At 38.8% G+C, this 15,802-nt stretch overlaps 1 protein-coding gene across 18 annotated transcripts in view; it reads right to left on the bottom strand.

The window, feature by feature from the left end:
- The window catches only part of ST3GAL6 (ST3 beta-galactoside alpha-2,3-sialyltransferase 6), an 89,602-nt gene that overhangs the window by 33,887 nt on the left and 39,913 nt on the right, over positions 1–15,802 (bottom strand). For all 18 annotated transcript variants that reach the window (XR_009701335.1, XM_061194055.1, XM_061194054.1 and 15 more), the window contains 4 exons: positions 14,342–14,441; positions 10,023–10,100; positions 4,629–4,732; positions 3,536–3,599 (listed from right to left, as the gene is read on the bottom strand). Coding sequence is in view for 17 of the 18 variants with exons in the window: in XM_061194055.1 (XP_061050038.1) it covers positions 3,536–3,599; positions 4,629–4,732; positions 10,023–10,100; positions 14,342–14,441 (346 nt within the window). In the remaining variant the exon portion in view is untranslated. The remainder of the gene's footprint in view (positions 1–3,535; positions 3,600–4,628; positions 4,733–10,022; positions 10,101–14,341; positions 14,442–15,802) is intronic.

Genomic DNA, 15,802 nt, shown 5'->3' with positions numbered 1-15,802 from the left:
AATCAATAGAATTAGAAATGAAAAAGGAGAAGTAACCACTGACACTGCAGAAATACAAACGATCATGAGAGATTACTACAAGCAACTCTATGCCAATAAAATGGACAACCTGGAAGAAATGGACAGATTCTTAGAAATGCACAACCTGCCGAGACTGAACCAGGAAGAAATAGAAAATATGAACAGACCAATCACAAGCACTGAAATTGAAACTGTGATTAAAAATCTTCCAACAAACAAAAGGCCAGGACCTGATGGCTTCACAGGCGAATTCTATCAAACATTTAGAGAAGAGCTAACACCTATCCTTCTCAAACTCTTCCAAAATATTGCAGAGGGAGGAACACTCCCAAACTCATTCTACGAGGCCACCATCACCCTGATACCAAAACCAGACAAAGATGTCACAAAGAAAGAAAACTACAGGCCAATATCACTGATGAACATAGATGCAAAAATACTCAACAAAATACTAGCAAACAGAATCCAACAGCACATTAAAAGGATCATACACCATGATCAAGTGGGGTTTATTCCAGGAATGCAAGGATTCTTCAATATACGCAAATCAATCAACGTGATACATCATATTAACAAATTGGAGGAGAAAAACCATATGATCATCTCAATAGATGCAGAGAAAGCTTTCAACAAAATTCAACACCCATTTATGATAAAAGCCCTGCAGAAAGTAGGCATAGAGGGAACTTTCCTCAACATAATAAAGGCCATATATGACAAACCCACAGCCAACATCGTCCTCAATGGTGAAAAACTGAAACCATTTCCACTAAGATCAGGAACAAGACAAGGTTGCCCACTCTCACCACTATTATTCAACATAGTTTTGGAAGTGTTAGCCACAGCAATCAGAGAAGAAAAAGAAATAAAAGGAATCCAAATCGGAAAAGAAGAAGTAAAGCTGTCACTGTTTGCAGATGACATGATACTATACATAGAGAATCCTAAAGATGCTACCAGAAAACTACTAGAGCTAATCAATGAATTTGGTAAAGTAGCAGGATACAAAATTAATGCACAGAAATCTCTTGCATTCCTATATACTAATGATGAAAAATCTGAAAGTGAAATTAAGAAAACACTCCCGTTTACCATTGCAACAAAAAGAATAAAATATCTAGGAATAAACCTACCTAAGGAGACAAAAGACCTGTATGCAGAAAATTATAGGACACTGATAAAAGAAATTGAAGATGATACAAATAGATGGAGAGATATACCATGTTCTTGGATTGGAAGAATCAACATTGTGAAAATGACTCTACTACCCAAAGCAATCTACAGATTCAATGCAATCCCTATCAAACTACCACTGGCATTTTTCACAGAACTAGAACAAAAAATTTCACAATTTGTATGGAAACACAAAGGACCCCGAGTAGCCAAAGCAATCTTGAGAAAGAAAAATGGAGCTGGAGGAATCAGGCTCCCTGACTTCAGACTATATTACAAAGCTACAGTAATCAAGACAGTTTGGTACTGGCACAAAAACAGAAATATAGATCAATGGAACAGGATAGAAAGCCCAGAGATAAGCCCACGCACATATGGTCACCTTATCTTTGATAAAGGAGGCAAGCATATACAGTGGAGAAAAGACAGCCTCTTCAATAAGTGGTGCTGGGAAAATTGGACAGGTACATGTAAAAGTATGAAATTAGAACACTCCCTGACACCATACACAAAAATAAACTCAAAATGGATTAAAGACCTAAGTGTAAGGCCAGACACTATCAAACTCTTAGAGGAAAACATACGCAGAACACTCTATGACATAAATCACAGCAAGATCCTTTTTGACCCAGCTCCTAGAGAAATGGAAATAAAAACACAAATAAACAAATGGGACCTAATGAAACTTAAAAGCTTTTGCACAGCAAAGGAAACCATAAACAAGACCAAAAGACAACCCTCAGAATGGGAGAAAATAGTTGCAAATGAAGCAACTGACAAAGGATTAATCTCCAAGATTTACAAGCAGCTCATGCAGCTCAATAACAAAAAAACAAACAACCCAATCCAAAAATGGGCAGAAGACCTAAACAGACATTTCTCCAAAGAAGATATACAGATTGCCAACAGACACATGAAAGAATGCTCAACATCATTAATGATTAGAGAAATGCAAATCAAAACTACAATGAGGTATCATCTCACACCGGTCAGAATGGCCATCATCAAAAAATCTAGAAACAATAAATGCTGGAGAGGGTGTGGAGAAAAGGGAACACTCTTGCACTGTTGGTGGGAATGTAAATTGATACAGCCACTATGGAGAACAGTATGGAGGTTCCTTAAAAAACTACAAATAGAACTACCATATGACCCAGCAATCCCACTACTGGGCATATACCCTGAGAAAACCATAATTCAAAAAGAGTCATGCACCAAAATGTTCATTGCAGCTCTATTTACAATAGCCAGGACATGGAAGCAACCTAAGTGTCCATCATCGGATGAATGGATAAAGAAGATGTGGCACATATATACAATGGAATATTACTCAGCCATAAAAAGAAATGAAATGGAGGTATTTGTAATGAGGTGGATGGAGTTAGAGTCTGTCATACAGAGTGAAGTAAGTCAGAAAGAGAAAAACAAATACAGTATGCTAACACATATATATGGAATCTAAGGGGAAAAAAAAGGCCATGAAGAACCTAGTGGCAAGACGGGAATAAAGACACAGACCTACTAGAGAATGGACTTGAGGATATGGGGAGGGGGAGGGGTGAGATGTGACAGGGTGAGAGAGTGTCATGGACATATATACACTACCAAATGTAAAATAGATAGCTAGTGGGAAGCAGCCACATAGCACAGGGAGATCAGCTCGGTGCTTTGTGACCACCTAGAGGGGTGGGATGGGGAGGGTGGGAGGGAGGGAGATGCAAGAGGGAAGAGATATGGGAACATATGTATATGTATAACTGATTCACTTTGTTATAAAGCAGAAACTAACACACCATTGTAAAGCAATTATACTTCAATAAAGATGTTTAAAAAAAAAAAAAAAAGAAAATGTGTATCTAAGCAAGCTGTTCACTTCCCTCAAATGTAATTCTGAATAAAAGGAAGAGAGCTGCTTCTGAAATCCAATATTCAAGTGAAACAGAAAAGATCCTCATGAGGGAGCAGTTTAGAAGATGTATGGGAAGGTATGGGAACCATGCCATGGAAGGAGGCTGTGAGCTGATTAACAGGGAGTGTGAATTAATTCTTCAGTAACAACAACTTAGAAAAGATGAACGTGGGTTAAAAATGTCCTGACTTGGGACTAGCATGGCACATCATCAAGACTGTCTGCAATCTTTTGAGCCAACCAATTATGCAACTTCTAAACTATATTTGTAGTTTGTTTACTTCAAGTGTCATAGAAATAACTCCTAGGGATTTTAGTTATGCACAAAAGCTATGGAATCTTCCTGAGTGAATATATTTTACACTGGGGTACGTATTTTGAATCAACTTAGCTAAAACTAAAAGTAAGACAGAAGCAAGAAAACAAACTCACTTGTCAAACTCATCAAACAGATCACAACTCTGCAGTTTTGAAAGAGCAAGTCGAAAGTATTCGGCTAGAAAACAAATGGGAGTATTATGAATAAAAGCAATCATGACTTCTTAGGTACACAGTAAACCACCTTATCTACTGCCCTCCCCAAAACCCACTTCAAACTGGCATGGCCACCTGTGATTTATTCTGTGGTGAAAATTCATGTTACAACTGCAATTAGCCAGCACTACTTAACAGGCGCATTCAAAATGGTAAATGCTCTAAGGACATTCTCCAAAAACCCCAGAAAAATAAGATGCTTAATCTAAAAACAATCATAACCAAAAATTAATCATATCAGATGATTCTGAAACTGACATTGGTATAGAAATCAATATTCTGCAACTTTAAACCTATTAGATTATCAAACTCTCTGCAATGTATTTTAAAAACACACACACACACACACACACACACACACACACACACACACCCAGGATCAGCTGAATAAGAAAAGTCTAACTCAGGAAACTATAGGCTTGTCACCTCCTAGGCTTTCAGGGTCTCTCAAAATCTAGACTATAAAATTGTGCAAGGCAAAGCAGTTGTCACCAAGCAGAGGGAAAATCGTTTCATCATTAGTAAATGGAGTAATTCTCTCTAAATTTAGCAAAAATAAAATATCCTCTGATTAAATTAAAAGATTGCCCAAGGACCTAGAATGTGCTGATGACATAAAATAAAACTCATAGGTAAAGAGGTGAAATGGGAAATAGGGAGGAAGTTAACCCATAGGGTTGTCTTGCTAATTCTGAACTGGAATAAAGTAAGGCATTGAAACTCATGAATAATACGGTGGCAAAACAAAAGTGAAAAGCAGTTTCTCAAAAACAAAAAAATCTACCTTTTTTCATTCTTTTATTCCACACTGACTCAAAATGAATGGGGATTTATGTATTAAAATTTAATTCCTTTCACCCAATCCCCAAATCTTATCCTTAGGAATCATTATGAAACAGAAAGATTAAAAGGCCTTAAAATTATACAAACATGTGATTCACATCAAACACCACTCATATTAATAGGGCAGGGTAAGAATAATATTACTGACCTGATGTTCTTATCCCATAGGGCAAATCAAACTTATCGCTACCATACAAGGAAGCAGTATTTTTAAAATCAGCTGCACACAGAAAAGGGTGAAACTGATGAAACCTGGAAGAAAAGGATAAAGAATGATGTTCCCAAATGTGTACAATATTTGCATGTTTTTAAAATCACAACTGTAAATAACTGTAGTATGTCATTCCTCTTGTATTAACTATACATGAATATATAATTATTTTTAAGATTCTTTAAAAATCATCTTAAACACTATTTAAATATTACCTACAATAGGATGTGCACTGGAACTACACGCCAGGAAGGGAAACGCTTTCCAAGTAATAAAACCAAAATTATGTAACAGCTTTGAGTGGGGAGTAGGGGGGGCACAAAATTTAAAAACCAGCAAACACCAGTGACAGCCATCTACAGGGAGAGACAAAGGAAGAAATAAGGGAAAGTAGAAGTACAGATGCTGATCCACTCCCAAAAGAAAACGTACCATAAAGCTGTTGTCAGCTGTGAAAATATATAAAAACACACTGAAAGTTAGAGGTAGCTAGAACTGAACTCTTTCCTGAGGTCATTAAATTAAAATTTACTCAAGAACAAGAACTACGGGTATTTGTCTTCTTGTTGCCTGCCCTGCCCCCCTGCGTCCACTCAGGTACTCTCTCAGACAACAATGTTTGATGAGGCACCTCTGCTTTTTCCCTCACTTTTAGCTCCTGGCACACAATAGGCAGACAACATACATTTAAGAAATGACTGAATGGCGGCTTCCCTGGTGGCGCAGTGGTTGAGAATCTGCCTGCCAACGCAGGGGACACGGGTTCGAGCCCTGGTCTGGGAAGATCCCACATGCCGCGGAGCAACTGAGCCCGTGAGCCACAACTACTGAGCCTGCGCGTCTGGAGCCTGTGCTCCGCAACAGGAGAGGCCGCGACAGTGAGAGGCCCGTGCACCGCGATGAAGAGTGGCCCCCGCTCGCCGCAACTAGAGAAAGCTCTCGCACAGAAACGAAGACCCAACACAGCCAAAAATAAATATAAATAAATAAATAATTTTTTTAAAAAATGACTGAATGAATTTCAACTCCAAACTAATTCTTTATGGGACCATTATGAAGTAGAAAGAAATAAGTTTTTTTAATTAAAGGGAAGGAACAGGGACTTCCCTGGTGGTCCAGTGGTTAAGACTTCGCCTTCCAATGCAGAGGGTGCGGGTTCAATCCCTGGTCAGGGAGCTAAGATCCCACATGCCTCCGGGCCAAAAAACCAAAACACAAAACAGAAGCAATATTGTTAACAAATTCAATAAAGACTTTGAAAAGGTCCACATCAAAAAATAAAGAGAGAGAGATAAGGAAGAGGTAAAGCACATATTAAAGTGCCATTTCCACCTACCAGGACTAGGTACTGCAGAGCAAGTCAAGCTAATCCTTATCCCATCCCCAACACATGGCCCCCTCTTTCTGGCCTTATCAGTTTTGTTCCGCCTTAGTATAAAAATTGCAGGTGGAGATCAGAGCGCCCCTGGGGTTTCAGAGGCTGCATGACAAAATGCAAATAAACAGCAGTAGAGTAGGGACAAATTAGCTTCAGCTGGATCCTGGCTTTGCTACTCAGGAACCACTAACCTTGGCAAGTCACAGGAGCTCAAGATCTTTAGAGTTGAGCTAAGAACTTGTACCATATTCAGACTAAGCAAAGAGGTGAGAAACCAGCCCTTCCTACTCGAGAAGGGTGTGTGCTACATTCAGTTGTGACAAGTGTTAGCAGCCTCAGGGGTCCAGCCAACTTAAAAAGGTCATTATCTGTATCAGGGTTGATCCCTAAGCTTAGGATCTGCTCTGGGAAGAGGAAGTGTCAGGTCACCTGACTTAAGATTGAGAGGAGATTCAAGATCTTCCCAGGCTTCCTTGGGAAAGTAAACCATAGATGACTTTGCACCTTGAGGTGAAAGCAACAAAGGACGCTATTCTTCGGAGTTGGTGGGAGTGATAATGATGGTAACTGATGATTAACATCTACTGCCAGTCAGACCTTGTACTAGGTGACTTACATTTTATTTCTAAACGAAATAACTGTTAAGCACTGTGGCAAAGAACGTGGCCTGCCATTTCAGTAAACAAAGGATGTTGAAGCCCATCAAGCCTTCGGCTACTGCAGCTGCCCCCCAACTGTGCACCCTGAGGGGAATTCAGGAGGAAGGAAAACAGGATACTGGCCCCAGATAGCTGAGGTGCGTATCAAAGGAATAATTCCAATAATACAGTTTCTTGCATCTTCCCACACATAGAAAAGGGGTAAATTCATTATCTTGAGATGTCTGGTTTTTCTTTAATTAGCAGTAATCTTTTTTAAAAAATTTATTTATTTTATTTATGTTTGGCTGCATTGGGTCTTCGTTGCTGCACATGGGCTTTCTCTAGTTGCAGTGAGCGGGGGCTACTCTTCGTTGCAGGCTTCTCATTGCAGTGGCTTCTCTTGTTGCGGAGCATGGACTCTAGAGCGCAGGCTCAGTAGTTGTAGCGCAGGCTCAGTAGTTGTGGCGCATGGGCTTAGTTGCTCCGCGGCATGTGGGATCTTCCTGGACCAGGGCTTGAACCCGTGTCCCCTGCATTGGCAGGCAGATTCTTAACCACCGCACCACCAGGGAAGTCCAGCAGTAATCTTTTGATGTTTGACTCCCTGTTTTTTTGTTCCCAAAAACTCCTATAAATCCTGGCTCCTCCCTCTTTGGAACAGTCCCTCAGAGCTATCTGAGAGGCTGTATCCCAGGCTTAAATCCTCAGTAACGTCCCAAATAAAACATAATTCTCAACTTTTAGGTTCTGCTTTTTTTTTTTTTTTCAGTCGATAACTCCATGTCTCACACATAGTAGGGGCTCAATAAATATCTGCTTTATCTGTAATAATTATACATTACATCGTATTATATTACAGTATGTTATATCACATTATAATGATCATCTTATTACTCCTACAAAAGCCTGGAAAGGAAGGTAAATTCTACTAACCAATTTAGACTGTGGATAAAAAAATGTGGCCTGCCATTCCAGTAAACAAAGGATGTTGAGGCCAGCAAGCCTTCAGCCCACTGCAGCCGCCCCAGATGGTACACCCCGAGGGGAATACACGATGGAGAAAAACAGGATGCTGCCCCTAGACAGTTAAGGTGCATATCAAAAGGAATAATTTCAATAAGCCCAGACTCCTGCGTCTTCCTATGCATAGAGAAGCACTAAAATCATTAACTTGAGATGTCTGCTTTTTTGTGATTAGCAGTCATCTTTTGATACCTGACTGCTAAGGGAAACACTGACTGAAACCGCCTGCCCTGACCAGGCAAAGACAGTAACAATTTGCATGAGTTATTTTACAACAGGAGGTCCTGGTAAGGAACACGGAACTAATGAGCCACCACCAACCGGAAGAATTCGGGAAAGGTCAAAAAGAGAGAGGAGACACCAGTCCACGTGTCCTACCAACCTCCCAGAATCCTCCTCGCTGGAATCCATCTTGGCTGAGTGATGTGTGCGCCACCAGAAAGGACCCTGAGTCAGAATGATTGGCCAGAGACAACCCGGAAACTAATCCCATCACCATAAAACCCAAGAATGCGAGCCACGTGGCAGAGCAATCCTGGGTTCCCTTACCCTCCTGCTCTCCGCCCCTGCGCCCCTTGGCAATAACGTCTCTTGCTTTGTCAGCACGTGTGTCTCCTCAGACAATTCATTTCCGAGTGTTAGACAAGAGCTCACTCTCGGGCCCTGGAAGGGGTCTCCCTTCCTGCAACATGATTACATGTCTGTTTGTCTTTTTCAGCAAAAACTCCTATATTTCCTCCCTTACCTCTTTGGAACTGTTCCTCAGAGCTATCTGAGAGGCTGCCATCCCAGGCTACAGTCCTCAGTAAGGTCCCCAAATAAAACATTCTCAACTTTTAGGCTGTGCTTTTTTTTTTTTTTTTCAGTCGACGAGACAAAGAAACCGAAGCTATAAAAAGTGAAGTTACTATTATCTGGAGTCACTAACCCATACCTGACAAAAAGGAAACCACACCCAAGCTCAATGCTAAGGAAAGGTGTCCTCTTCATAGCACTGCAGGTAACTCCACCAGGTTTCCCAGCAGAGCTTCTCCTGATGGCTACTGCAAAGGAGAGAGCTCTGCCTCCAGGGAATACTAGTCACGTGACAAATGTGCAGACTTACACACCTGCTGAGCAATCTTTCATAAATACTTTAACCCCTTTGGGTTTTCTCAGAAAGAAAATGCCTTTTCTCTCGAAAGCTGAAGAGTACCTTGATTCTAGAGTAGCACTTTGAAGCTGCAGTCTGCAACCCATAGGTGGCTCATGAAGTCAATTTTGCGAGTCATGATCAGCTCATTTTTTTAAAGTGAATAGAACAGAATACAGGGTATCTGGAGTAGGAAAGGTAAAAATTCTTTCTTTTTTTTATTATAAATATGTATGAATACTAAGTTCCAAAGCAAAATGTATATCTTACTATGGGTCATGGTAAAAAAAAAAAAAAATTTTAACATCACTCTTCTAGTTTTGCAGTGGTCCTAACTGGACACACACCCACAGATTGACTACAAGCAGCCGTGGCACACCTGTAGTCAGATGTAAAAATATTTTATGTATCTAAAGTTTTCCAGAAGGTTGGCTGATTTTTAAAGGGACCTGTAGCCCCAAAAGGTTAAGAACCAGTCATGGAGAGATACAGTAATACGATAAAAGAAAATAAGAAAAGACAATGTGAATTTTAGATCCTTAAAAGATAAAATGCTGAAAAGCCTGTATGTGTTTTACACACTTCAACATGCCCAGACCCGACTGTCATTGATTTCTATTAATCTGGAAGCACTTTGACCAGCACTCTATCAAAGCAGTGGTGACAAAGGAAAAGAATATTTATGGATGGAAGAGTAAATTCTCTACAAGTCCTGACAACCATAATGAACAATCATTATTTACATTCTATGTAGTTCATTAAAAGTCTGTGAAAGGAAAATATCTACTGTAAACTTTAACCTAGAAGTTAAATAACAAGGGTGGAATATAACATGGGAACAAGGGTGGGGAAAGAAAACCCTAAAAGGACAGTGCACTCTTTTATGATCAAACACAAATAGACCTCTCTAATCTCACCTGTGTGAAAAGAATACTGGTCTGACTGAGTTCTTCAATGCCTTTTCTTAAAATATATGCAGAGTTCTGACTAAAAGCACAAAAAGACACAGGATAGTCAAGCTCTTCCTTAAATGTAGGATAACCACATTATGTACTTATACTGCTAAGATTTGCATGAAAAAAGGCAAACAAGTGTGGAGAATGATTACAAACACATTTTGAACATTTTGTGTGCCACGGTTTCTTTTGTATTTTTACCTCAGGAGAGAGGCAAAAGCTGGCTTTGATAAACAAGGCTGGATCTTATTTCTCCTCTTCATTTCCACAGGTGGCACCCTATGAGACAAAAATAGCATCAGTCAGAAACCAGAACTAGGAAGACGGCCCAAAGGGAAGAAAATGCCCTGGGAACCCACGCGGTACCACCAGTGAGAGGCTTCTCAGGCAGGGAATAGAAACGCTCACCGCAGCCCCTGAGGTATGACAGAAGCTTCTCCTAAGTCCTGGACACATTTGAGGATTCATGGATGCAAAGCAAGAGAGAGTGGAAAAGCCTGAGGTGACGAGTGACCCAGAAGGGTCAAAGAGCAGTGACTCAAAGGACCCTGTGAGAAGGACTAGGATCATCACACTGTGGAAGCCAAGACCAGACTCACGTTTTAGAAGTTCCTGAAAGCCTGAGAAATGCACACGGCTATCTGGGTCCTCCGTGCCACACACGGGCACACCCATGGGCAGCAAACGCCACAGAGACACTGCCCCGAGCAGGTTCCGTAGCCCCTGCCCGTGCCCCGGGGACTCCACAAATCCCACCATTTAGAGTCACATGTCTAACTCCCCTCTATTCTTGGCACAGGTTAGGCGCTTGTGTGTCCCCTGAATGGAGCACTTGTCTCCACAATTTCAAAGGGTATTGTGATACAAGACAGAGCACAACAATGAAAACAAATGAAGGGGACAGGATCCAGACTCAGCCAGGAAAGAGCAAAACAGCCTAATATAAAAAACTATTAACGATCATCAGTTGTGTGGAGAATTAATCTAAAAAAGAAAACGAATCAATTTTCTTCTGCAATCACAGGATTCAAAGAGAAACAGCCTAAACCCTTCATGGATTGACTCAATTTTAAACTGTTTTTGGTACAAAATCCGCAGTTAAAACTGCTAGGTTTCTGAACTCTGAGGCCAGATGCAGAGAATTATCTTTTGTAAATACCCCAAATGGCAAAAATCTCTTGATTTATATGTAAGGAAGGTACATAAATATGGTGGGCCAGCACACCAAGCCACAAAAACCAAATTATAGTCAGAGGACAAAATAAAGTATAAGATATTACTTGGTTTCTAAGGTTATTAAACCAGAAAACAAACTATTTTGGGATATTGTGAAGACTGTGGGTGTTTTTTCTTAAAAAAAGACAATTACTTGTCTTAAACAGTTTTTAAGGAAGCAAGTTCCGAGGTAATTTCCAGCTCCGAGGTAATTACCAGCATCCGAGGTAATTTCACGATACTTTCTGCGTCTGGAGTAATGTGTTAGCTTAGGAGTGACATGAACGTGCCTCAAATTCTGATGACAAGAAAAATGTGCTGAATTTGGACCCTTTTCATTGTCTTCTTTATCATTTCCCCTGTGACCAAGAATAGGATTTGTAGGGAATTAGCAATCTAGTAAACTTCGTGCTTTCTTTTCTGTTCTTGTCTTCCATTACTAAGTACAGGACAGAGACAGAAGTGGCAGAGATGGAGGGAGAGATGCCTGCAGTAGGATCCTCATGTGGTATAAAATCAGACTTCTAAGATCTATGGCTCATTATTTAAGTCCAAAACCTCAAAACTTGTGTCCAAACCGACCCACCTGGCATTCGGTTTTCCCAGTGACCATAAAGATCATTACAATCAACCAGTGATGAAGTTAAATGCGGAAGCATCATTTTTATAATCTAGTAAAACAAAACAAAACCTAGAAACATGATCTAGGATCTACTATTCAAATACTGGCAAAAAGTACCGAATTTTTGTCTAAGACAGGAAGTTTTTATGTGGTTTATTTTGACATCCTATACTCACCACTCATTCAGGATTTAAAGGTCATCAAAACTTGACTCCTCACGGAAGGACTGACAATAGGAAAAAGGATACCTCTAGACTAACAGACCGTTGTCCTCCAGGACTACATTATACATTTATAAGCTAAGTGATTTGGGTTTTCCAACCTGTTGTCCACGTCAGCTTTTCTGCTCTGGTCATTTGCATTAAGATGAAGAATTTTTTTAAACATTTATAATACATAGTAGCAATTTCTGAGCAAAAATCTGGGAAACTCAAGCAAAGGAATTTCCAAAAGTACCAGACTTCTGAATTCTGAGTTTTGAAAATATATTTTGAGGAGAAATAGACATAGTCTAATTTGATGCCTTTAGTGTTTTTGAATCACCCATCCTCAGGGTTGAAAAATTGTTTTGTATAACTGAGGGTACTGTTGGTTCAAACTATGTTAGTTTACAGTTTGTTGCAAACATTGTAGAATACAGCAACATGTATATTAACTTTTTCTCTATTTATCTTTATTATAGAAAATATCTTAGAATGTTCTTGATAGAGTAGCACGGTAACGATGGTCTCACACTCGGTGTGAATGGTAGTTTAGCAAAGCATAGCTCAAGGATTTGCAAAGTTAGGAAGAAGGACAAGAGAGCCTCTCTCCCCACCCCCATCTAACTATGAAATTTGGTAAATTAGAATACTTTGTAAAAACAAATTCATATTAATTACCATTATGTACGAGATGTTTTGGTTTCAACCACATTGAAGATAATCGGGAAAGATTTTTTCCTTAATGTTTCTCCTGAGTGTAGAACTATAACAAAAACTTAATGCTAAGAAACATTTTATATGCACCTTTGAGTATGCAATTTAATCTAGATTATCTAATTTTCCTCCCATAATAACTAATCTGTTTTTAGTATCAGCAACATTTGGCAAGTTTATTTTTTAGATATAAACTGTGGTTCATCTGTTTACTTTTCTAGAAAAAAATCATTCTCATGAGAAAAAGCATAAATTAACAAGAAAGGAGAGTGACTCGATTTGCTTTTAGAAAAAGAAATGCTTAATCGACTATCCTGTATTTGGACTTATTCAGGTGTTAAGAAATTTAGGGAGGTATAAAGGGTTGAATGACGACAGTGCTCTTTTTTTGTTGTTGTTAATCTAACAGACCAGCCTTAACTGTGGGCTTGAATCCTAAAAGGACCGTTGCCACAGTGGGACGCAAGGAAATGTTTGGTTGGCAGATGAGCACCAGTGACAGCCAAATGGAGGGACACACTTGCATGGTCAGTTTATTCTCTAATTCCAATAAGTTCTTTGCTTTCAGAAGCAAGAAAACATTTTTCTCCCCTCCCCCTACCCCACCCCCGTTTTTTAAACACACCACAAGGAAAGTACAGACAGTTGCACTACCTCAAACCCTTTGTGACACTTGTAGAAATCAGTAGATTTCTTTTAGATTAGACAGAATCATTTTTTTAATCTCTTGATTTGTTTTCCTTTGGTTCGAAAAGTTGTGTTATACTTAATTGACTCTAGCAAAATTTTGTATGTGGTAGCATAGCTTTAATCTATCCTATTACAATGCTGTTCTGAATTTTCTTTTGGTTTTTAAAAAACAAAACCTGTTGCTTAGAAGCTGTGAACTATTTTACTTTACTTCAACATGTCAAAATTTCCCTGTTTTAAAAAAAGATCATTTGGGTTCACTCAGGAAATGCATGTCAGGAAGCTTGTATTATAAGTTGACGAGTTGTGATGTATCAGTAACTACTGTTACTCCTTTTTGAAAGAAATATAATTGATTTTGAAGTTTTCTAGATTGTCACATGCTTTGCGACTAATGCAAGGAAATCAAGTCCTGTGTGGTATTTATTCTAGTCATTTCTATTCAGGCTATAAACTGTAGCTAATTTTTATTTGCAATTAATTTATTCAAACTAAGTACTTTTCAAAATAGAAAAAAAAAAGGAAAAATGATAAAAATCTTATTATAGAAGTTTTCTCTTTAATAAGACTACCTGTGCCTCTTCAACTTTTATATGTGACATTTCAAGTCAAAGTCATTTCAAATTGTACATACATAATTATTCACCAAATATTTTTAAACAAAAGGAACCATATGTAGTGTCTACATTTTATCAACAGTCTCTTATCCAAGCATTTTAGACTCTAAGAATCAAGTGCCACTGAGTCTAAGAATTACTCCATCAATTCAAAAAGATGAATTATATAAATAAGAATGTGATGTCCCAAAGATGGTCAACACCACTGCTTCACTGAAAAGTCAATAAAAAGATGTTGTTGTTTATCAATATTTAAACTGTTAGATGTAATGTATAAGATACTAGAATGGTAAAACTCCAATTTATAATGGAAAAGCTAGAAAAGGTTCAAAATGTTACAGGGTTTGTTTTTTGTTTGTTTGTTTTTGTTTTTTTTACTAGGTCCCTCTAATATCATTTGCAGGTCTATGTGAAAGACCAGTTTGGTAGTCATTTTTAAACAGCAAAAATAAAACTTACCCATAGGCATTTGTTCCCCACAATATACAATGCAGCACATAATAGAGGAAGACAGCACTCAGGAAGATGGCCACAAGGTACCCTCTCATGGCTGGCCCACCTGAAACACAGGGGATGAAGGCCAAGGGAAAGGCAAGATCATTATACAGGTGATTTACACAATGGCTTACATACAAGCATTAGTGAATAAACATATAGAGGGAAGAGGAGAAGAAACTGACATCAGACTGTTATTTTGGAAACACCCACTAAATTTTCAGAAAATATTTTTTCTGTCTCTCCTCATCCTCTTTAATCAACACAACATGATTCGTGTTTAGACCAATACTTTCCCATGTTAGATAGGAAAAAAATTCATTCAGAACAAAATTTTACACATCTATTTCATATCCAAAACTTTTTTCAGAAATATTAAAATATACCTATTTTCTCTATCTCAAGAGAAAATGAATATATGCCTTAAGATGTAAACAAACATTTTGTTTTGTCAGTGCTCGAAATGACTTTTAAATGCTATTTATGCTAAAAGTCATTTTCTCATTTTAAAAAACTGGGGGAAAAAAGCTACTAAAAAATATTTCCCACAACCTCAATTTTTTTTTAATTAACTAATTAATTAATTAATTTTTGTCTGCTTTGGGTCTTCATTGCTGCTGACGGGCTTTCCCTAGTTGCGGTGCGCGGGCTTCTCACTGCAGTGGCTTCTCTTGTTGCCGAGCACGGGCTCTAGGCATGCAGGCTTCAGTAGTTGTGGTGCGTGGGCTCAGTAGCTGTCTCACGGGCTCTAGAGCGCAGGCTCAGTAGTTGTGGCGCACAGGCTTAGTTGCTTCGCGGCATGTGGGATCTTCCCAGAAAGGGCTCGAACCCATGTCCCCTGCATTGGCAGCTGGATTCTTAACCACTGTGCCACCAGGGAAGTCCTCCCACATCCTCACTTTTTACACACTTTTAGATGAACCATATCACAGCACAGGTAAATTTAGCTAATTATTTGCTTGTTTTTATACTAAATGGACAGTATAGTTCACTGTACATTTATAGATAGACACACACCTGGACACAATCCTCTCTAGAGTATAAATGCAAAAAAAAAAACAAAAACAAAAAAAAACCCTTTACAAAATATATTTTTTATAGCCTAAAACATTTTGCTTAGTTCCCACTTCTGCTTCAAAGGCAGAAATGAGTATGCTACCACTTCTACATGTAATTAAATGCAAAAGACAAATTTAATATATGTTTCTATACTGGATCTTCTATTTCAATGCATGTTGCTTAAACAGATATACTATTTCTTTGCATCTCTTATCAAGTTTCTGGTCCATCTAGATACTTGAATGTACCACTGGGCTCACTCCTGTCCGTCTCTATTAACCTCAGTTGGGGCAAGGCAGTGTCGAACGTGTGAGTCTGGTTAGATTCTTTTTTTTTTTTTTTTTTTTTTAATTTTATTGAAGTATA

The sequence above is a fragment of the Eubalaena glacialis genome, chromosome 6, assembly GCF_028564815.1.
Source record: "Eubalaena glacialis isolate mEubGla1 chromosome 6, mEubGla1.1.hap2.+ XY, whole genome shotgun sequence".
Lineage (NCBI taxonomy): Eukaryota > Metazoa > Chordata > Mammalia > Artiodactyla > Balaenidae > Eubalaena > Eubalaena glacialis.
Note: the sequence above shows the minus strand (reverse complement) of the source record. Positions and strands in the feature narration are given on the sequence as shown.